The 21,705-nt window shown below is 50.3% G+C and overlaps 1 protein-coding gene across 4 annotated transcripts in view; it reads right to left on the bottom strand.

Annotated features, from left to right (window-relative positions):
* SHISA6 (shisa family member 6) overlaps positions 1–21,436 on the bottom strand; it is a gene marked incomplete at both ends in the record, with an annotated part of 244,373 nt that extends 222,937 nt beyond the window's left edge. For all 4 annotated transcript variants that reach the window (XM_082605541.1, XM_082605540.1, XM_082605539.1 and 1 more), the window contains one exon: positions 20,793–21,436. In XM_082605541.1, the coding sequence (XP_082461667.1) occupies positions 20,793–21,436 (644 nt within the window). The remainder of the gene's footprint in view (positions 1–20,792) is intronic.
* Between the last annotated feature and the right edge of the window lie 269 nt (positions 21,437–21,705).

Consider the following 21,705-nt stretch of genomic DNA (forward strand, 5'->3'; position numbering starts at 1 on the left):
ATTTGTTAACCTCTGAAGTCGAAATTTAATCTTTTTATCCCCCATCAGCAAAACAAAGGGTTTAAACTAACATGACCTCTAAGATTCCTTTTAATTCCAAAATGTGATCAATATTTTATATATTTTTTAACCACACATCCACGCATGTTACCTTGATTCCCTCACCCTTCTGTTTATCAAAGGCACTTTCCTACCATCTTTCTATGGTAAGGAAACAGTGACTTAAAAGTTATAACAGAGGGCTTCCCTGGTGGCACAGTGGTTAAGAATCCACCTGCTGACACAGGGTACACAGGTTTGAGCCCTGGTTCGGGAAGATCCCACATGCTGCGGAACAATGAAGCCCGTGCGCCACAACTACTGAGCCTGCGCTCTAGAGCACGCAAGCCACAACTACTGAAGCCCACGCGCCCAGAGCCCATGCTCTGCAACAAGAGAATCCACCGCAGTGAGAAGCCCGTGCACCACAACAAAAACCCAACGCAGCCAAAAATAAAAATAAATAAAAATTTTTTTAAAAGTTGTAACAGAAATACAGACCAATGGAATCAAATTGAAGAGTCCAGAAATAAACCCATAAGTCTACGTTCAACTGATTTTTAACAAGGGTGTCATGATCATGAGGAAAGAAGTTTCTTCAACAAATGGATATCCACATGCAAAAGAATAAAGTTGGATTCTCAAAATGGATCACAGACCTAAATATTTAGAGCTAAAACTATACGCTCTTAGAAGAAAATTGAGAAGTAAATCTTTGTGACCTCGGATTTGGCAATGGTTTCTTAGATATGACACCAAAAGCACAAGGAATGAAAGAAAAAAACAGGTAAAGTAGGCGTCATCAAAACTAAAAACATTGCTGCATCAGAGCAGCATGAAGAAAATGAAAGACACCCACAGAATGGGAGAAAATATTTGCAAGTCATATTTCTGCTAAGAGATTTGCATCCAGAATATATAAAGAACTCTTAAAATTCAACAATAAAAAACAAACAACCCAATTTTAAAATGGACAAGATATAATCAGACATTTCTCCAGAAAAGGTATACATGAAAAGTAGCTCAACATCACTAGTCATCAGGAAAATACAAATCGAAAACACAATGAGATAACCCTTTACACCCACCAGGATAGCTATAACCAAAAAGAAAACACCAAATGTTGGCAAGGACGTGGAGAAACTGGAGCTTTTATAAACTACTGGTGGGAATGTGAAACGGTGCAGACCCTTTGGTAAACAGTCTGGCAGTTCCTCAAAATATTAAACAGAGTTACTGTATGGCCTAGCAATTAAAATACTCCTAGGTATATGCCCGACAGAAATGAAAACATACGCCTACACAAAACTTGTATATGAAAGTTCACAGCAGCATTATCTTTTTTTTAACAGAGGCCCATTCAAGTTGGTTTCTGCATATTTTATTTATTTATTATAATACATCAATGAAATGTTTTATTTCTATTTTTTATTTTATTTTTTGCCCATACTGCATGGCTTGCAGGATCCTAGGTCGCCAACCAGGGATTGAACCTGGAGCCCGAGCAGTGAAAGCGCTGAGTCCTAACCACCGGACTGCCAGGGAATTCTCCATAGCAGCATTATTAACAACAGTCAAAAGGTGGAAATAACCCAAATGTCCATCAACTGAAGAATGGATAAACAACATGTAGCGTATTCACACAATGTTATTATTATTTAGTCTTGAAAAAGCAATGATGTTCTGATATGTGCTACAACATGAATGGACCTTGAAAATATGCTAAGTAAAAGAATCCAGTCATGAAAGACCACATGTTATGATTCTATGTATATAAAATATCCAGATTAGGCAGATCCACAGCAACAGAAAGTAGATTGGTGGTTACCAGGGGCTGGGGGAGGGGCAAATGAAGAATGATTGCTAATAGGTACCGGTTTTCTCTTGGGGAAGATGAAAATGTTCTAAAATCAGCTAGCAGTGATAGGTGGACAACTCTAAATGTATAAACATCACTGAATTGGACAATTTAAAATTTAAGGATGAATTTTATGGTAGGTGAATCACAGCCTGACAAAGCTGCTATTACAAAAAGAAAGCTTACATTCTTTTTCTTGCCTCTCACGTTCTTACAAAGACCTCTCAGGTATCTATGAAAGAAAACGGTGTCATGTGGTTAAGACCACGCTTTTGGAAGGTCAGTACTAAACCTACATCAACGACAATGATTTTGCCCCTCAGGGGACAGCTGGCAATGGCTGGAGACATTTTTGGTTGTCACACAACTGGGGAGGGAATTGCTATTGGCAACAGGTGGGTAGAGGCCAGGGGTGCTGCTAAACATCCTACAATGCACAGGACAGCCCCCTACAGCAAAGAATTATCCCACCCAAAATGCCGACAGTGGCGAGGTTGAGACACTCAGATCTGCATCTACCTAGCACTACGTGAAGTGGGTCTTTGATTAATGCTCAGAGCAATCTAGTTCCAGAGATGTGTACCAAGGTCGGACACTAGGCTGGGCTCTGGGACAACTAGGGCTGGAGACACTGAGATGAACATTTGAAGTCAGGGGATCTTGGGTGTCGGGGCCATCAGTGTTTCCCCGGGTCTTGGCACATTGCTCAGCCATTATTCAAAGAGAGAAAGGATGGCCAATAAACACGTGAAAAGATGCTCAACATCACTAATTATTAGAGAAATGCAATTCAAAACTACAATGAGGTATGACCTCACACTGGTCAGAATGGCCATGATCAAAAAATCCACAAACAATAAATGCTGGAGAGGGTGTGGAGAAAAGGGAACCCTCTTGCACTGTTGGTGGGAATGTAAATTGGTGCAGCCACTATGGAGGTTCCTTAAAAAACTAAAAATAGAACTACCATATGATCCAGCAGTCCCACTCCCGAGCATATATCCAGAGAAAAATATAATTCAGAAACACACATGCACCCCAATGTTCATCGCAGGACTATTTACAATAGCCAGGACATGGAAGCAACCTAAATGTCCATCAACAGAGGAATGGATAAAGAAGGTGTGGTACATATATACAATGGAATATTACTCAGCCATAGAAAAGGAACGAAAATGGATCATTTGTAGTGAGGTGGATGGACCTAGAGACTGTCATACACAGTGAAGTCAGTCAGAAAGAGAAAAATAAACATCATATATTAACACATGTATGTGGAATCTAGAAAAATGGTATAGATGATCTTATTTGCAGAGCAGAAATAGAGACACAGACGTGGAGATCAAACGTATGGATACCAAGCGGGAAGTGGTGGTGGGAGGAACTGGGAGACCGGGATTGACACATATACACTACTGATGCTATGCGTAAAATTAGATAACTAATGAGAACCTCTGTAGAGCACAGGGAACTCTCTGCTGTGTGGTGACCTAAGTGGGAAGGAGGAGAGGGGATATATGTATACGTATAGCTGACCCACTGTGCTGTACAGAAGAAACTAACACAGCATTGTAAATCAATAAAAATTTATTTAAAAGAAAAAAAAAAAACAAAGAGAGAAAGGAGTGAAGATCATCCTTGTCCCATCCTTGTAGGGCTTTCATCCCTTTTGTCCATATGGACGGTGTAAATGGCAAACTCGCAGCAGATTCGCTCCAGGCTTATTGGCCAAGGAGGACCCAGCAGAGAAGAGATTTTCAAGCTGAGATCAGCACTCCCAGGATGGGGGCACCTGGGGGAAGGGGACTCTCAGTGCCCATCTCCTGAGAAGCCCTGCAGGATGCAGGCCCTGAGAGATGAGACGTAAAAGGGAAGACACCTCTTTGGAGACCATCAGGCTCCCCAGAGCATCTCTGCGTGCCTCTGGCTTGCTGCTGGTGAATGAGTTTTAACTGGGTTACAGCCAAGCTGTCTCCTCCTAAAGGTAATGACTTGCGTGGTACCCTCTCCAAGTGCCCTGTTGGCAGGGCTGAGCTGGGCTGCACAGCCAAAGGGGACGGATGTGCTGAAGATTCAGGCTAGCTGGGGGCAGGGACCCTGCCCTGTGTGGTACCAGCGAGGAGGACAGTAGCCAGGGATGTGATCCTGGCCTCCTGAGCACCATCCTCCAAGAGCCCCCTTTTCCCAGTGCCCTCTGGCAGCCAGAAAGGTGGGCCTCGTTCCCAGATGGTGCTGGGTCCCCCTCTTTCAGCTCACACACCCTTCCCTCAGCTCTTCGGCTCGGTGACCTCCCTCCTCGCTCCCATTCCTCTCCACCTTCCATCCCCTTCTCTCCAGGGTGCTGGATAGGTATTATTCTAATTCTGAAATGTGCGATCCCAATCTCACCTAATTAATTTGGAGACGCCGGAGGAAATGGGTTAAGGCCTGAGCTACTTTCTCACCGTAGGAAAGAAAATTGGCCATTGAGGAAGCGGGAAGCAGGTTTTGTGAGACAGTGGCTGCAGCTCTCGGGGTCAAAGAAAGGGACAGAGACCCCTTTGGGGTTGGAAGTGGGGGGAGAGAGAGGGACAGACAGTGACAAACCGAGAGAAAGGGAGCGACAGAGGGACAGAGGTGGAGACAGAAGGAGAGGGAAAGGAAACAAAGGGAGGGAAGAGATGGACAGAAAGGGAGCCAAACAAATGGGAAGGGAGTCAGAGACTCAGAGCCAGAGAGAGGCCGAGGGAGAGATGCAGAGATGACCGAGTAGAGAGAGATACAGACAATGGGACAGAGTCGGGGGGAGACAGAATCAGAGGGTCACAGACAGACAGGCAGGCAGAGCCAGAGGGAAAATGGGACACAGAGAAACTCAGAGAAAGAATGAGATTCAGAAGGTGAGAGATAGGGAGATGGGATCGGAGAGGGACCTTCCCAGGGAAAGAGCATCTGGGGGTGAGAGACAGAGACGGGCCAGTGAGGAGTGAGGCTGGTTCCCAGCCAAGGGTAGCCCCACGCCGCCCCTCCCCCCGTCCCGTGCCCACTACAGAGGTCTAATTTAAGAACTTGAAGAATCTGGTTCTTTGTCCTGCTCATCCCAATCCCCCAATCTCCCCCTCCCCCAGAGCCACTTTGCTGCAATATCTGGATATAGGAAACAAAGGAATGTTTTTTGCCTGAATTATCTACCTAATTGCCTTGGTTCGCTGCACATGGATTCCTTGGCTTTTGTGGGTGTGTGGCGAGCAGGGGAGAGTTAATTAATTGGGCAGCAAATCTGAACAGGGAAAACAGTCATTCTGATCACTCAAGCCAGGAAATTTTTGCGTTCTTCAGGACTCGTTGCTTGTATATTAACCATCTGCAAAACTGAGATCCCATCTTACATATGGATAGCACTGAACAGGTCCTAAGGGTTTTACCTGCCTTGTCCGGCGTGGCGGCCGTACTAAACCTGGGACCTTTGCAGCTACGGTTACCCCAATTTTAAACACGAAACTGAGGCTCAGACTAATTCTAGGATGAGAACGTGACGGAACCAAAATTTCAACCCAGGGCTTCCGGCTGGAGTCCTGATGTCCTTCTGCTCAATGGGACTGCCTTTTATATACATCTCACTTTCCTAGGGATTGTCAGCTTGAATGAGTCCTCCCAGTCTCTCCAGCTGGGTCTGCTAATTTAGCAAATGCCAGTTAACATTAGGGCGTGGAGAAACAATTAGTCAATGAGTGGTTCAGGTCAAGACCAATTATTTATTCGCTTAACACCTTGGTTAATGTTGTCAGTGGTCCCAAGGAATGAAAGTGTGTTTGAATTTCCCTAAGCATTGAGTTATTGCAATTCCTGTAGGGACCAAGCCTGGACAACATTTTGATGTGTTGCCACCTGTATTCAAGACACGAAATCTTTCTTAAAATGGCAAATGATTCCCTTAACATGAGAAAAATAAACAAAACCTCGGTTTAACTTTGCTTCATGGTCTTGCCAGCTTGGGAAATTAAGGGCCATAATTTATTGAGCCATTACTATGTGCCAGATGGAGTACTCAACTCTTTTATGCATTATCTTATATAATCCTCAGTAGGTGCTATCAGTAGCCATATTTTGATGATGAGAAAACTAAGACTTTGAGAGGTTAGATATCTTGTCTGAGGTCACAGAGCTGGTAAGCAGTAAATCCAGATTTCAAACATAAGTAGCCTCTGTTACACTACAGAGGCTGACTTCATACCACTGAATTTTCTATTCACCTATTTGTCCATCCATCCATCCATCCATTAATCCATCCATCTATCCAACACCCCATCCATCCATCCATCCATCCATCCATCCATCCATTAATCCATCCATCTATCCAACACCCCATCCATCCATCCATCCATCCATCCATCCATCCATCCATCCATTAATCCATCCATCTATCCAACACCCCATCCATCCATCCATCCATCCATTAATCCATCCATCTATCCAACACCCCATCCATCCATCCATCCATCCATTAATCCATCCATCTATCCAACACCCCATCCATCCATCCATCCATCCATCCATCCATCCATCCATCCATCTTTCCTTCCAATCCTCCACCACTTAATCACATTTATTTTTTCACCTACTGTGTTCCTGCAGTGGTCTCTGAACAGGAGATATAGAGCATGTTCAATCTTTAGTAGAAAAATCTACCCAGACAGAACTCAGTGGTCACCCAACTGCCCATTTCTATTCACCTTACTGAGTCATGACCATCAACAGTAATAAAAGTTTTTACATTGTCTTAGCAGGCAACCTTCCATCAAATGAAATTCTGAGTAGAACACCAATATACTTCATTAGACTCCTGCTCTGCATGAGGCCAGAATAAGAGCCAGAGCCTTACTCTACCAAGTTCTTACCCTCCATTCAGCAGTCCCTGGACTTCATGGAGCTTCCAAGTTTGAAAACAAATGTGGCAAAAGAGTGCCAGATAAAAACGTGGAATAGTTTTGTCCCAATCTTCACTCACGGAGCAGGGGGTAAAACTTAGGTTCCCCCCAAATTAAGTGGGGAAGCTAGGAACCCTAGTTTACTGATAAGTCTTTTTGAGCTCAATTAACATGCTGTCCATGAAGACACCATGACTATCTCTGCTCACTGAAGTGGAACAAATGGAAACCAGCCTCCTGCCTCGGCCATGTCTCTGGATCTGGGAGCCACAAAATGCCACAGAAGGGAGGAAATCAGTTCGGCTGGTGTTCAGTAAGTTTTTCCGTGCCAAGAGCAAGGCAAGCTGCATAGTTAAGACCCCCTAGTCAGGACCTTTCTCTTTTCGGGAGCAGTAGGAACAAATTTATGCTGTTGGATGGGTATGATAAAAGGCCGAACAGATGAACTATTCCATGAATAAACTATTCTGGTTAATGTTTTTATTCTTAAGGACTAATGAGAACACTCTTGTCTTTGAAGAATTTTCTAAAAGCGTTCCTGCCTAAATAAGTAGCATATACTGAATATAATTACTTAAAAAAAAAAAAAGCAAAGTTCTTCCATGAGAGGGCCACCAACCTAATCTTTAGTTCTCTTCACAGAGAAAACTCAATAAAATATAGACAATCTAGGAAATGGAATCCTATAAAAACTGGAGAATGAACCACGGAAGATTCTGATAGCTACTTCTGTGGTCCTTCTCCCAGAAGTAGAGTGTAGACATTCTACTCTTCTGGTTATGTGAGTCCCAGATGACTGAGCTTTTACTCGACTCTGCCGCTCTGGGGACAGCTAGAATCCTCTTTACCCTCAGCCTCATCCTTATCTACTGGGCAGTCGGGTGCTTTTATTCTCTGAAACACGCACTCCGGACAACTGAAGTGAATATATTTTTAATAAACACGGACCGAGGAGAATGGCTTAATTTAGTTCTCCTTTTTTCTGGTTCTCTCACAGTCCACTTGAAAAACACAGCTGCCGGCTTTGTGTGTGCACAAGACCACTCTCCACATACACAGAGGCTCCGAATAGATGGGGAGAATCTCCTTTGTTGTGATAACAATGTTTGTGCATCTGCACCCAGCCGTTCTGCAGGTCTGAGTTGTCCCCGGCACAATCGGAATTCATCATGGCCAATAAGCACAGCCGAACTTAGCAAGGGAAAGCTCAGCCCGCCTGCTTTGTTTTCCAGGCAAGGCAAGTCACTGCATCCCAATGAGCGCCTGACCTGGAGCTGTCCCTCAATGACGAGCCGCAGCTAGGTACAGGGTCGATGTGCATCCCCTGGGACCCCAATTCATCCCTAACGGCATCTCCTCCACACACGCCATTCCTTGCCTCTCATGAATCATGTGAAAATTTACCCAGGCCTGGGAAATTCGGTCGCATCTACACCAAGCCTAGACTTTTTCAGAAATATGTGGACTGTCTGAGCATGAATCAAAGATCTGGACGCATCAAGGCCAGTTACCGTTTGGACCTGGGAGAACAAAACTGCCACCAAGACTTGTTAGCAGGGTCACTTGGGCAGCCAGGTGACGGATGAGTTCATAAATGCACCTACTGCTGCTCTTACTGTTGATAGCCTTGGTGTCATTTTCCTGATTTGCTATAAACACAGACGTAAATCTATAGGAGACGTAAATCTATAGGAGACGCAAAATGAAGGCAGTATTGCCCACTGGCTAAACACAGGGATTCTGGAGCCAGAGTACCTGAGTCAGAATTCCAGCCACTTAGGATACTGGTGATCGTTAGGCAGCTACTTAAGTGCCCTGTGGTTCTGTGTCCTTGCTGAAAAAACTAAGGCCAAACTAATAAGGCCAAAAACAATGGTCACCTCTTAGGGTTACTGTGAGGATTGAGTTCATGTTTGTCGAGCACTTAGAGCAGAACCTGGCACCTCGTAAGCACTAAACATGCGATTAATAAATCAATCCAAATACAGCCTCCCCGTGTCTAGAGGCTCAGCCAACAGAACCACAACAAAAGTCCATGTGTACAGGTGCAAGAGGGGAGTCTTGGTGGGCTGACTCAACAATGCCAGATGGCAAAACTCCTGGTGTGGCGAGGGAGCCACATGGCACGGCTGTGGCTACGGGTCATCCTGGAAGGGACCCCCTACATCCCATACTTTCCCCTCAGGCCTAAGGTCACACACCAGCTTTTGCTAAACCCTGAACTTGGACTCTGCAAGCCAAGTGCAAAGAGAGTGTCTATTTGTTCTTTCCTGTGAGGCCACCACAAATCGTGCTCCCGCAACCAGGCAAAGAAACTTCGAGATAAAAAACCAAAGGGATTCACATCATGGGCAAAACACATCAGGATCCTGTTGGGCTATTAAAAGAGCAAATGGGTCAAATGGGCTGGGGCAACATTTTCTGCAAAAGACTCAGTTATTTTTTTTCTTCCTTCTTCCTACCTCCCTTTTTCTTTCTTTTCTTTCCATTTTTTTCTTCCTTCTATAAAAAAAAATTATAAACATCGTCATTTCCAAGTTCAAGTACCTTCCCATCAATGCCACTATTGAAAGGGTGGGGTACACAAGGGTGGGGTTGCCCAGGCGGGCAGACCTCATGCCAGGGAAGTCAATATTGGCTTCCCATGAGAATTAACTGGAATTGCGTCCTAACAATAGAATGGACCACCTCCAGGGGGAGGGGGAGCCCCAGCGGGAGAGGCATGAAAGCACCTCATCAGCCCCTTTCACCCAAGAGAGTCTATAAGTTTAAGATGCTAAAGACAAGCATTCCCGTGAGGCCACGTGAAGACAGCATTCTTATGTGAACGTAATGTTGGAGGAAAATGTATTTTCTTCTGCACCCCAGGGCTGTTGCATCTGAAAGGACAGACTCTGTGTTCCTGAATTTCCCAGGTGTGCGGAGATCAGAATGGGCCGGAGGTGAACACACCTCCACAACTTGATAGCCCCCAACCCACAGCAGGGCCAACAGGCCAGAGGGGGCCGAGGGACTCACCCAAGGTCATGGGCACAGGAAGTGACAGAAGTTGCCATTAGCCTGCCTCCTATCTCAGGAAGTGCTCTAAGGCAGGGAAAGATGGATGACGACCTCCAAGAGTGAGGGCAAGGGGGCTTTGCTAGGGGTCCCTTGAGAGCCACAAAAACAGGCAAAGGAAGGGAGGTCCATGTCCTCTTCCATAAGGGTGCATCTAAGCACATCCTACCTTGTCCTACAGTGGTGTTGGGACAGCGATGCAGGAACAGGCAATAGGGAAAGAATGGAGGGAGGAAAGACAGAGATCTCTGTCCTCTTATCCCCCAGAGACAGGGCCAGCCGTCCTAAGTCTGCCTTCAGGACCCTAACCTCTTGTGCCCATCTGGTCACCCTGGCAAGATGGAATGAGGGGCGCCCTGGGTGGTGGCATCATCCATCACAGAATTCTCAAAGCCAAAAGCGAGAGAGTTTCTGGATTCTAGAAATTCAGGGAAATACAAAAAATAAACAAGAAACAAGAAGAGGGGAAATAAGCGGGAGCCCCCAGAGGGAATTCGAGAGGGAATTCAAAGCAGCCTACAGGCAAGCATCACCAATTCAGCAGAAATGGGGGCAGGCTAATCCCAGTCAATAAAACAGACAAGGAAATTATAAAATGCTTTAAAGGAAATACATTTTTACTGCTTCCTGGGCCACTGCAGGATTACAGACTAGGCTGAAAAACAACATTGATCTTTGGAGAGCTACTTTATTGAACAGATAAGAATGATTTGTAATTAGCATGCCAATTGTCTACAGAAGAGCCTGCTTGAAAACAGTCTGTCTTTCTGCCTGGCGGATGCACCCTGCACAATCTCTGCAGTCTTGTCTGAGCTATTAATCTGTTCATCACAGCTTTTTATCAGAGAGAGAAAAGGAAAGCAACTTTGCTGAGGTCCAATTTGGATAAATTTTGAATTAGCAGAGTCTGAACTGATGCAGTTTAATGAAGTTACAGCAGGACAAGTTCAAGAAGGAGAAAGGGAGGAAGCCGGGAAACGAAAAAACTCAACAGAAGAGGAATCAAAAGAAGGACAGATGGAGAAAGCAGCAGCAGTGGACAAATCCACCGAAAGGAACAAAAAGAAACATTTTAATGATGTGACTGAAGAGAGAGAGAGAGAGAAGCCACAGATCCTCCGCTAAAGGCCAGGTTCTCTTCGCAAATGCTCAGAGTGGGGAAGAAGCTGGCTGCTGAGGACCCGAGAACAGAAAAGCTGCGTGATTTCTCATAGCACGAAGAGCCTTCGGAGCCACCGGGATGGCATTCCTGGGAAAGCTCAGGCAAATTTCTCAGGATGCAGGAAAAAGTCAGAGGGGGTCCAAGAGGGAGGCTGGAAACCAGATTCTTCCCAGAGTTCTGGAGCAGCCTCAGCACTTGGGCTGGGCCTCCTGCCTGGTCATTTCAGGAGGTGGGTTAACACGAGCCCACCCTCAGCTGCCCAGACATCGGGGTGACTGAGGCCAGAGTCCCTACTGGTAGGATCCGAGGCCGATCCGAGGGCTGGAAGCGAAAAGCTCTCCTGGCAACAACTTCTTTGCTATTATGGGGTTCAGCCCCCTCTGTGCCCCTGGGTGATGGCAGGCGTCTGCATCCCAGGACCTCAGCAGCGGGGGGATGGATGGACTCTGGACACACCCCTGCGCCCCCTCGCTCCAGCACGCATTCTCAGGGTTCAAATCCCTCCTCGCTGGAGCAGCAGGATGGAAGGAAGAGGGAAGAGTTGCCTGTTTGGGTGTGAAGCATCCTTCCCAGAAGAGGACATTTGGCTAAGGGAACTGCGACTCTGTCCAGAGGACAGATGTCCTAAGTAATGAGACTTTAATGCCGGAGCTAATGGGAACAGTACACGAGACCACAGGCCAAAACAGCGAGGAAGAACGAGAGTGTCTGTGAAGCCTTCAGAAAGCAGCGACATCTCTCCCAAACACTAGGGGACAGGGCCAAGCTCGCAGCCACCCAGAGCCTCCACAGGTCCCAAGATGGGGACAGCGGCTCTGGACAAGGAGGACCAAGGGTGGGGCTGCAAACAATGCTCAGGACCTCCACGTTCCCACCCCCACCTCGACCCGATGGTCAGGGACCCCTGCACTGGAGCTGCAGACCCCGGGGTGTGAGCCCCGCCAGGGACCACCACCGTGGCCGTGACCACACGTGACCGCCACCACCAGCCGCAACAGCTGGAGCTGGAGGGCAAAACCCAGGGCTCCTTCCCTTTCACAGGCTTTTCAAGACGGAGGGCTTCAGGGCCCGAGAAGCAGAGGAACGCGGGGAAAGACTGAGGGATGAGGAAGCGGGCCGCGGAGAATGAAGACCAGACGGCAAAGAGCAGAAGTGGGGCAGAGAGGCAGGGGTGAGCGGGCCGGAAGTCTGGGTCCTGCACGCACTGTGCTCGAGGTTATACGTGGGGCAGGGAGGGGAGCTGTGATAGATGGGGCTGTTGTGAGCCATCCGTCTCTCCATCATTAAAACTGGCAATGGCCCGAGGTCCATCCTCTCGCCCCCAAATCACTTCTTTGCTCTAGTGCCCCATTACTCTCAGGAGCCAGGACTCCTGCAGAATTGCCCTGGGGTCCTTGCAATACTGTAAAGGTTTGCCGGGGGCGGGGAGCTGTTTTAAGGTTTTTTTTCCCAATTAAAACCCATGTGGTTTTGTTCATTTGTTTTTACTCTTTACGTATTTGTATTGTCTTCACAGTCCTCCACCAACGTAATCCATTCTTGAAGAGGAGCCCTTTCACTGCCCCGGGCGCCTTCGTGCCCTGCGTGCAATGCCAGTGAGGCCACCAGCCCGGCACTGAGGTACCCTGGTCTGTAGGTCACTCACTCTCCAGTCCCTTACAGCGATAACTCGTCCCAGGGCACGAGCGTGTGGGTCTTGGCTTTCTCAAGTAGTCTGAGTATCACTGACCCGTTTACATTCAGAAAGGTGAGAGCCAACTGCCTTGTTGGCCCCCAAAGAAGATAGGGACCAACCATGGACCAGCTGTGTGACCCTGGGCAAGTTACTAAGCCTCTGAGTTGATTTCGTCATCTGTGAAATGGCCACCAGACCCAGGGTGGTGGAAGGATGCAGTGGGGTAACGCAGGGTACCGGGTACAGAGGGAGCCCCGGAGAAGGGGGGCTCTTCTGAGGGTTTCCTGTTCCCCGCCCTGCTTCACCTATGTGACCTCGAGTCCTCATCCGACTGAGATCTCAGGTCCTCAACACCAGCTTCCTGGAGTGACGGGTGACGGTGTCCTGTAAGCTCCTGGGAGACAGAGTTCCCCCCTTCCTGACGCCTGAGCCGAGGAGGGGGGTGCCCAGCTGCAGAGCAGGGTGCTCGAGAGTGCCTGTTCGGGGGCGGGCAGGGTCAGAGCCTCTGCCCCAGCCCCTCGCCACCCACCACCTCTCAGTGAGAAGCCGCCATCCCGCCCCAGCTACAGCAGCACAGCCGCTGCTTCCCCCGCACCGAAGTGGAATAAGAATTGGCCACGACTGCTGCACCTGGTGGCCCCTTGTCACCAGCCCTTAAACTCGGCCTGCCCCATCCTCGCTCCATTTCTGTGATCAACCTCGTGGAATGAACACACTTTTGGGGGGTCTGGGGAGGCGCAGGAAACGCACGTTAGGACGCTAGTGGCGACGCCCACCGGAAATCCCATCTTCCTGTGCTTGTAAACGCTTCTGCCTCGTCGATGGCTCTCTGGCCCAAGTGGTGACCTCGTCTGGATGCCAAACCGCAGAGGGGCTGGCATTCAGGTGGAGAGGAGGGAGGGCAGGGCACAGCCGGCACCCGGCTCTGACCCCAAGCCTGGCCACACGCATCCCAAAGAAATCGGGTCCCTTTACCCTCAGAATCAAATTGAGAACCCAAGTTGCATTTCTCATGCAGAAATGTGGGACCATTTTTTAACCCTTTCTGGGCAGTTATTTGAGCCATTTTCTGCATATTGAACCCCATTCTCTTCCCCTCTCTCCCAGCTCCTCCGCTGTCTGCCCAGACGCATTGAGAGAGCATGAAGCTGATTTTCTTAAGGTCGGTAATTATCCTTCAGTGAGGGGAGGGGCTCCTTCCTAGTGGTCCTCACGAGCACGGGGCTCTGATGCCGGGCTGCCATTCAGTACCGGGACGCCTCCTCGGGGCACCTGCCTTTGGAGGCAGCTGACATGGCCCCTGGGCCAGCAGGTCTCCTTACTGGAGGCCCCCTTCATTTCTGATCAATAACCAGCCAAGCACCTGTTTCATCCATCAGCCTCAGCCCCATGACATCGCTGCTTACAAGAATCACATCTACCCTAGGAGGATAAAAATATGCTACCATCATGAAAAGTCAAAACAGCATGCATGGGCTCTGAAAGCACTTCCAAGAGAGGAGCCGTGGCAATATTTCCCAGAGAAGAATCAGCGTGTGGCCTCCCAAAGTGACTGCTTAGAAGGATGACACATTAGGATAGGTATGTCCTGGTTCTTTCCAAGGAGGACTCGGGCACAATGCAGGCAAAAGCCCCGAACTGCATGCCACAGACGTTAATTTCTCATGATGGGACCCAAACGTCCAGCTTCATTAGCCATCCTCCCCAAAGCTTCTCTGAAGCCCTCACCTTGTATTCACCCTGGCCCTGCGGTCTCTCAGCCCAGAGCTGAGAAAGGGCAGGATGGGCACCAGTTAATGTACGTCAGCGGGTCACAGAGCTGTCTTATACACAGGGAGCCAGCCTGGAGGACAAAGCTGAAATCACTCCCTCTCAGGACCACGGGATGCCTGGGGTGGCTCTGGTCTCTGGTCGGTTGGACCAGGTCGCACCTGGTCGGTTTCAGCATCCCCACCCATCTCTGGGACAGAGAGGAAGCATTCACAGCCCGTATTTTTCATTACAGGTTTCTGCCCATAGTTTTATCCAGTGACCCACTGCTCTGGTTCACAACTCTTTGGCCTGTGCTATATTTTCCATCTTCAAATGGGCTGCATTACTCAAATCTTATTAAAGGATAATAATAATAAACTTAGATCAAGGTATTGCCCTTTACAAAGGAATTCGGAGAAACTGCCAAGGACCGGGGAAGATGAACGGAAATCGTTTTAGTGGATGGAAACATTGAATGAGAAAGGGCTGAAAAAATATAGGGAAGCAAGAGAAGGGAGAAGGCTGTCACTCACATCTCTAAATATCTGAAAGTTATTTGTACGTAAAGTAAAACAGAATAGATTTCCACTGGGCAAGAAAACGAGGCTGTGGCCCAGGATACCCGCACCCTGGCTTCTATAGTTCAAGATCACTCACCCCCCTCCCTGAGGACCCCTGGCATTGTCATCTGGCCTCCCTCGGCTTCAGCTGCTTGGCTTACAAAATTAGAGAGTTAAGTTAAACGACTTGCCCACAATAAAAATTCTATGGTTCTGTAATGGATGACTAAATAATAGAAAGCACTACTCTGCCTTTTCAGAACATTTTGGTTTTACTTCTAGAGATTAAAAAAAAAAAAGACGAGGTTAGCAATCTGTCCTGAATGGGTGTAAAATAAGCCTGCTCAAGGCCAAGGGTCTGAGACCCTCTGAAGGGTTGCTGGTAAACCCTCCCGCCAAGCTGTCTTCCCTGTCTGCAACATCCAAGAATGAAGATGCTGGAAGTGGGGGGGTCATAAATGTGACTCAGGGAAAAATAACAGATAGGAGTTTCCTAAAGTAGAGAAAAGAGGGGAAAAAAATCACAGCAGACAGTATTTTTAAAATGAACTTAACCTAGGCCCTCATACAGTCCGTCAGAGCTCCCTCCCCTGCCACCAATCTGATCTGGTCTAGACACAAGGAAGTTCAAACCACAGTACTGTGTATCTACGGGATATATGCTGTCAAGGGATGTACTGAGAATTGTAAGACAAAATGCACTTGAATTCACCCTAATGTCAAACATAGACTGTGCAGGACTTTGGTGGGGGCGGGGGTGGCAGAGAAGGCTAGTGGTGACACCCAGCAGCCAGGGGCTGGGTGCTACTTCTAACACGCAGCGGGGACTCTGGCTGACTACGGCAAGGAGCCACAGAGTGAAGACCTCAGGGCCATCCTGGCAGGCCCTGGAAAATCCGGCAGGGGAGCTGGGAGGATGAAGCTTCTTTCTGCGAAGTTCCCTTTTCTGGATCCCAGGGCATGTCTGTCTGGGGTCACCTCTCTCGGTCTGCTCACTTTTTCAGCCCTTAATCACTACTTCCTGCACAACTGATCTGAAATCGACTGCACGCTCACTTGATCTCTCATTAAAACAGGTTGGAAACAGTGCGCTGGACTTTTTCTCCTCCTGTGTTTTGGCACCCGAGAGAACTGTGGGTCAAGTCTTAGTAACTCAGCAGCAGGTTCCTCCGAATGAATGTGCTCTGGGCGTGGGACAGGGTTGTGGGCAGGGAAAAGGGACCGATGTGGTGCATGCCTTCTGGGGCTGGGTTAAGGTGGCAGAGGCCAGGAAGACAGCAAGCAACGTTCCAGGGAGGACTGTCCAAGGTCAGGGCTATTTGCATGGCTGACCTGCTCAATGGAGAATGAACTCTGCTTTGCCTCGTGGGTCAAAGGTAACATACACTCGACAGGCTTACATTTTATAATTTGAAATGTTCCTTGCCCACAACAGGTGGGCAGGGCTCATCTGTTGAATGAATACATATGCACATAGCTGCAGGGGTCAGGAGGAAACCAAGCACGGAGCTGGGCAATGCCACCCACCTCTCTCACCTGATTACCCTCCTCCCTTTACTATTTTTGTTTCTTTCTGTCTTCCCGGTATCCTTCCCCGAACCCCTCCCTCCATAAGCCTTCTTAAATTCTTCCACAATTTCACTGCTTTCCCTTCGTGCATTTTTTTTTTTTTTTTACTCAAAGAAAATGGAAAACATGCAAGGCTAAGACCTTCAGTCCAAGGCAAGATGCTTTCTTTTTCTTTCCCAACAACTGCTATCTTTGAAGTTAAAAAAAAAAAAAAAAAACCAAGTTGACTCTCAGTTTAGATCAATTCATTATAGTGAGCCCACCGTGCTTCAAAAACTGGAGTGTTTGGCGTGATTTGACAATTCATTGCTCAGGAACCCAGCAAGAGAACTCACTAAATCAGCCGGCAGAGCGGTCCCGCTACTGCAATTATGTGAGGACAAAACAGAGCTCTTTGGGTTTGTAATTAATTTCTGGAGGAAGAAAAGGTAGGACACAGTGTTCCCTTGATGATTCTAGAAATAAGCAGAGGAACCCGAAGATGAAGGTCCCTTTTGATGGCTACCAGGGTCACCTCCTAATATACTTCCTTTTCCCTTACAACATCGGTCATCCAGGTTTTTTTCTTCTCCACATCAATCCCCACCTTAAATTCCTCCATCCTTCATCCCTGTGCAGGCAGTGGGAGGACCCCCGGCACCTCTGGCCTCACCAGTTTGCACCTACGGCATCCTAGTAGCTTCCTGACCTATCTGTTAATTAGCCATCTTTTTAAAAAGCCACATAGTTCCTCCCTCAGAATGATTCTCATCTCCAAGACTCTAATGAATGAACACAAGGGTGAGGAGGAGGGAACGGGTTGGAATGTGGGACGGCTGGTTTGAAACCCAATGCCAACAGGGAGCCCACCTCTGAGGCCGTGTCCTGGGCACAGCCCCTGCCCTTGGAGGCCATGGCAGCCCCTCACTGAAGAGACAGCCCCAGGGAAGCATCGCAGAAGCCACTCGTGAAACACTGAGATGGGCGGACGCCTGCGGGCCGGCAGCTTGAGCCTCAGCCCGGGCAGGTGGAAAGAAGGGCTAGGTGGGGCCAAGATCCTGGTGGGAAACGGGGTTCTGGGTGGGAAAACTGGGCACCCGACGTTCAGGGCTCTCCAGATCCAGAACTCGGCTGCGCCTCTGGTCCCTGCGGCCACCTCCTTCCCCTCCCTGAGGTCCAGCTGAGAGTCTGTGCTCACGTGCTCTGGTGTGAGAGGCGATGGCTGCCCCCCAGACACGGTGGGGAGGTGGGGGGGGGACTTCTCACACAGATGGCAAGGTCTAATCACTTCTGGAAAAGACTAAATCTTCCTCCCTGCGGGGGCTGGAGAGGGAAGAGAAGGCCCGCCCTAAGGGGGCAGAGAAGGCAGATGGCTCGTCCTAAGGCAGCGTCTTCCTTTTCACCCTTCTAACACCCCCACAAACACCCCTCCCGCTCAGCCCGTCTGCCCAGCCACCATCTTCGCAGAGGCTCACACGCTGCAATCAGTAAAATAATCTTTGCCTTTCCAGAAAGGAAATGCCGTTGCTGAACTATTTCAAGGAGTACGGAACCGAGCGCGTATCCCACCTCTTCTGTGGACCTCTGAGGAGTATACATTCCTTCTCCTTCACTTTCCCCAGGGAGGACCCATCGTGGTGTGAATATTTATCTCTTTCTCCATCGTTCTCTCCTTTTCCCGACCCCAGGTCCCCAACAAGGCAATCTGCAGCCCAAACTCCCTGAAACAGCAAGCAACGACCTCTGAGGCGTGAGCAAAGTGGGAGCGTGGTGGTACCACTCATGCACGCCCGGGGGTCGGGGGGCTGCTCCTGCAAACGTGCACACTCACCCCGACACGCCTGGGAAGGGAGAGGTTGGGGTGGAATGCTGTTGTGCCTGAGTTATCCAGAATGGAAAAATGGTCCCCTGACCTGCCCAAGGTCATTCAGGGAGTGTCCTAGATGGATCGCTCGTGCTCTATCCTCTCTCCCACGCCACTCCCAAACACGAAGACAGGCTCCGTCCCCTACCTAACAAGCATCAACATGATGGCTTCCCAAGCACTGAACAGGCGAGACTGCAGCTTCTGGAAGAGGTGCTGTGAACTGAATAAAATCAGGAGGTGAATTTGAGGGAGAAACAGCCCACATTTACATAATGGTCTGAGGGCTGAAATGCCTCGCCCTTCCCATGGCTACCTCTGTTTCCCAACCTCGGCGAGAAACTGCCCCCACGGCATCACCACTGAGCCGCACACCTAAACACACACTAGTCGCCCTAGTTTGGAGTGGGTTGGGGAGTCAGCGTGGTGGGGGGACAGTGACATCTCCAAGGTCAAAGCCCATAGAACTCAGGCCAACGCCAGCATCCAAAGGCCATCAGCATCCTCCCAGGTGATGATGAATAAATTCAGTAGGAGGTGGAAGGCAGGGCAGGGGGCAGGTCTCCCCAGGGGTGCAGAGAAGAACGGCTCGGGGGAGAGAGAAACCCAAAGAGAGCTTCGTGGGAATCCACTGACAGGAGGTCCCGGCCAGGATGGGAAGTGTGACGAGAGGCCAGAAGCACAGAAGAAGGGGAAGGTGAACAACCGAGGGGACCAGAGGCAGAGGCGTAAGCACCAGGCACGTCTGCTTCAGGAAGCGGAGCCAAGAGAGAGAAGTCTTTGCCAGACAAAACCCAAAGGAGGGGGCGTCTTGTCCTGCTTTTGCTCTCTCCATCCCACCGACCCTCTGCTTTTAAGAGCCAGCACTGACCACAGACCACGTGCCACGATTCCTCCGTCATTTTCCAGGACCAACCAGCCACAGACTTACTCCCTGAGAGATAAGATGGGGGGCGGGATGAAGGCAGTGGCACTTCAGGGTTAACGAGTGAGGCTGATAAACCCGTCTCCTCTCAGAAGCACCCAATTCCAACACCCGAGTTTGTCAACATGAAAGTACCCACACTTTGTGGATTTGACTCAAAATCTGCCAGAGAGTATCATCTTTTCTCAACACTCACAGTATCCACGGGGGAAAGAAATCACGCCCAGAAATTTCTATCTGCCTTTCTCTCTCTTCATCAAGGTACAGGTGACTAATGTCCGCAGCAGCGGGGGAAGGTTTTCAGGCCCAAAGGATAACAGACAGAGTGCGGAGATGAGCTAAAGCTGTACGGCTCTGGGTGCGGGACTGCCGGGCAAACTCAGAGAAACTGGTCTGGGCGGTGTGGGGTGGTCCCGATTACTAGGGCAGTGCCCACACCATGTGCCAGGGATGGAGGCATGTCCCGGGGCAGGGTTTGTTCCTTGAAAGACTGTTGAACCACGTCCAGCCATTCATCAGCACTAGGGGACTGGAAGCAGAGCTGAGTTTGCACCCCCCTGGGGGCATCATGAACAGAGTTGTAAAGAGAGGCTGGTTTCCCGATCCCGAGGGGCGCTCGGGGAGCTAGAGGGCGGGGTGGGAGGGACGCAGTCAGGGTGGAACCTTGCACAACCATATTTCAAGCTCTTGGCGTAAGTTTCGGTGGGAGGCAGCCCCCACTGCCTCCCTATGGAAACAGTGAAAGATGCCCACCGGCTTGAACACAGCAAGAAGTGTTAACTCACAGAGTTCTGCCCACAGGGTTTAAAAGAACAAGTCCTCCAGTCTCAGCGGGAAAGCAAAGCATCCCACTCGGCAGGATGCAATGAATAGACACCATATGCCCTTGGTCAAGATGGAATGGTTAGATCTGCATTCCTTCTCACCCCAGGAGGCTTCTTTTCCGTATCACCCGCATCTCCAACACACGGGAACACCCAGTTCTCACTCTTTTCAGTAAGGTTCCAACATCGTTCAATCTCCTACATCCAAGATGACGCTCTGGTTTGACTCAGAAAACCGTATGCAGTAAGAGCCAGCACCGAGGCACCCACCTGCCTTGAAAACTGCACCCTGGACCCCTACCCAGGGTTACGGAATGTGTACAATTCTTAGACTCAAACTCACGGACTCCACCACTCCCTAACTTTGCCCTGTAAATCCCCCTACCAACCAGAGCATGCGTTCCCGGTTCTGAAGAAATGGAGAAGAGGGCACAGAAGGCTCCGATTTATTGCCTGTCAAAGAGGCAAAGGGTGCTCAGTTGACTTAAAAGACTCGAGAGAGAGACAGAGACAGAGAGACCCGGGGAAGGCGGGTGCCAAGAGCCAGGAGGACAGGGAAGCCTGGAAAGAGGGATGAGGCTGCCGGGAGTCTGGGGGCAGGCCCCGGGAGGCCGCGCTCACCTGTGGATGTTCATCTCCCGAGGAGGGCGGTGGGCCTTGTCGTACGAGACCTTGGCGAAGACGCCGGCCACGATGACGAAGGCGATCACCCCGCAGGTGATGTAGACGGTGAAGTTGGTCTTGTCCTTCTCCGGGTCGTACTTGTTCTCGGGCCCCGGCGACACCACCTTGGTGCTGGGCGTCTGCACCCACACCGGACTCTGGTAGTTGGTGCACTGGCGCTGGTCCAGCTTCTCGTGGCGCTTCTTGCAGCAGAAGCGGTAGTAGCAGGTGCCGCAGCAGTACAGGTAGCCGCTCTCGCTGTTGTTGCACTCGAACTCCTTGTCGTACTGGCCGCTCACGTCGTAGTAGCCCCAGCACGTCTCGTAGGTGACGGGCGCGCTGGCCGCCGCCGCCACCGCCGCCGCGGGCTGCCCCCGCCGGCTCCCCGCCTCCGGGCCACCGGGCGCCCGGACGGTGCCGTTCAGCTCGCGGCCGCCCCGGGCCAGGGCGCCCCCGGGCCGCCGGCCCCCGACGGCCGCGGCGCCGGCGCTCAGGGTCCGGTTGGCGGCGCGGGCGCGGGCGCCCGAGGCGCCGGGCAGCAGGTCCAGGGGCTGGAGCGAGAGCAGCGGCAGCAGCAGCAGCAGGAGGCGCCGCAGCGCCATGGCGGGGCCGGGCGGGAGGGCGCGGGGAAGCTTCCGCGGCAGGCCGCTCCCCGTGCCGGCCGGCCTCTGAGGGGGCCGCGCGGGCCGGGCTGGCGGCGCGGGGCGGTCAGCGGCGCCGGGGCGATGGCGCCATCGGGGCGCGGGCGGCGGCGGCGGCGGCGCGCGGTGCGCACGGACCAGCCCGGCGCGGGCGGCCGGGACTCAGGCTGCGCGCCGGCTCCGCGCTCCCCCCGCGGGCTCGGCGCGCCTCCCGGGCAGCCCCATCCCCC

This window comes from Mesoplodon mirus (assembly GCF_964341445.2).
Source record: "Mesoplodon mirus genome assembly, chromosome: 18".
In the NCBI taxonomy this organism is placed as follows: Eukaryota; Metazoa; Chordata; class Mammalia; order Artiodactyla; family Ziphiidae; genus Mesoplodon; species Mesoplodon mirus.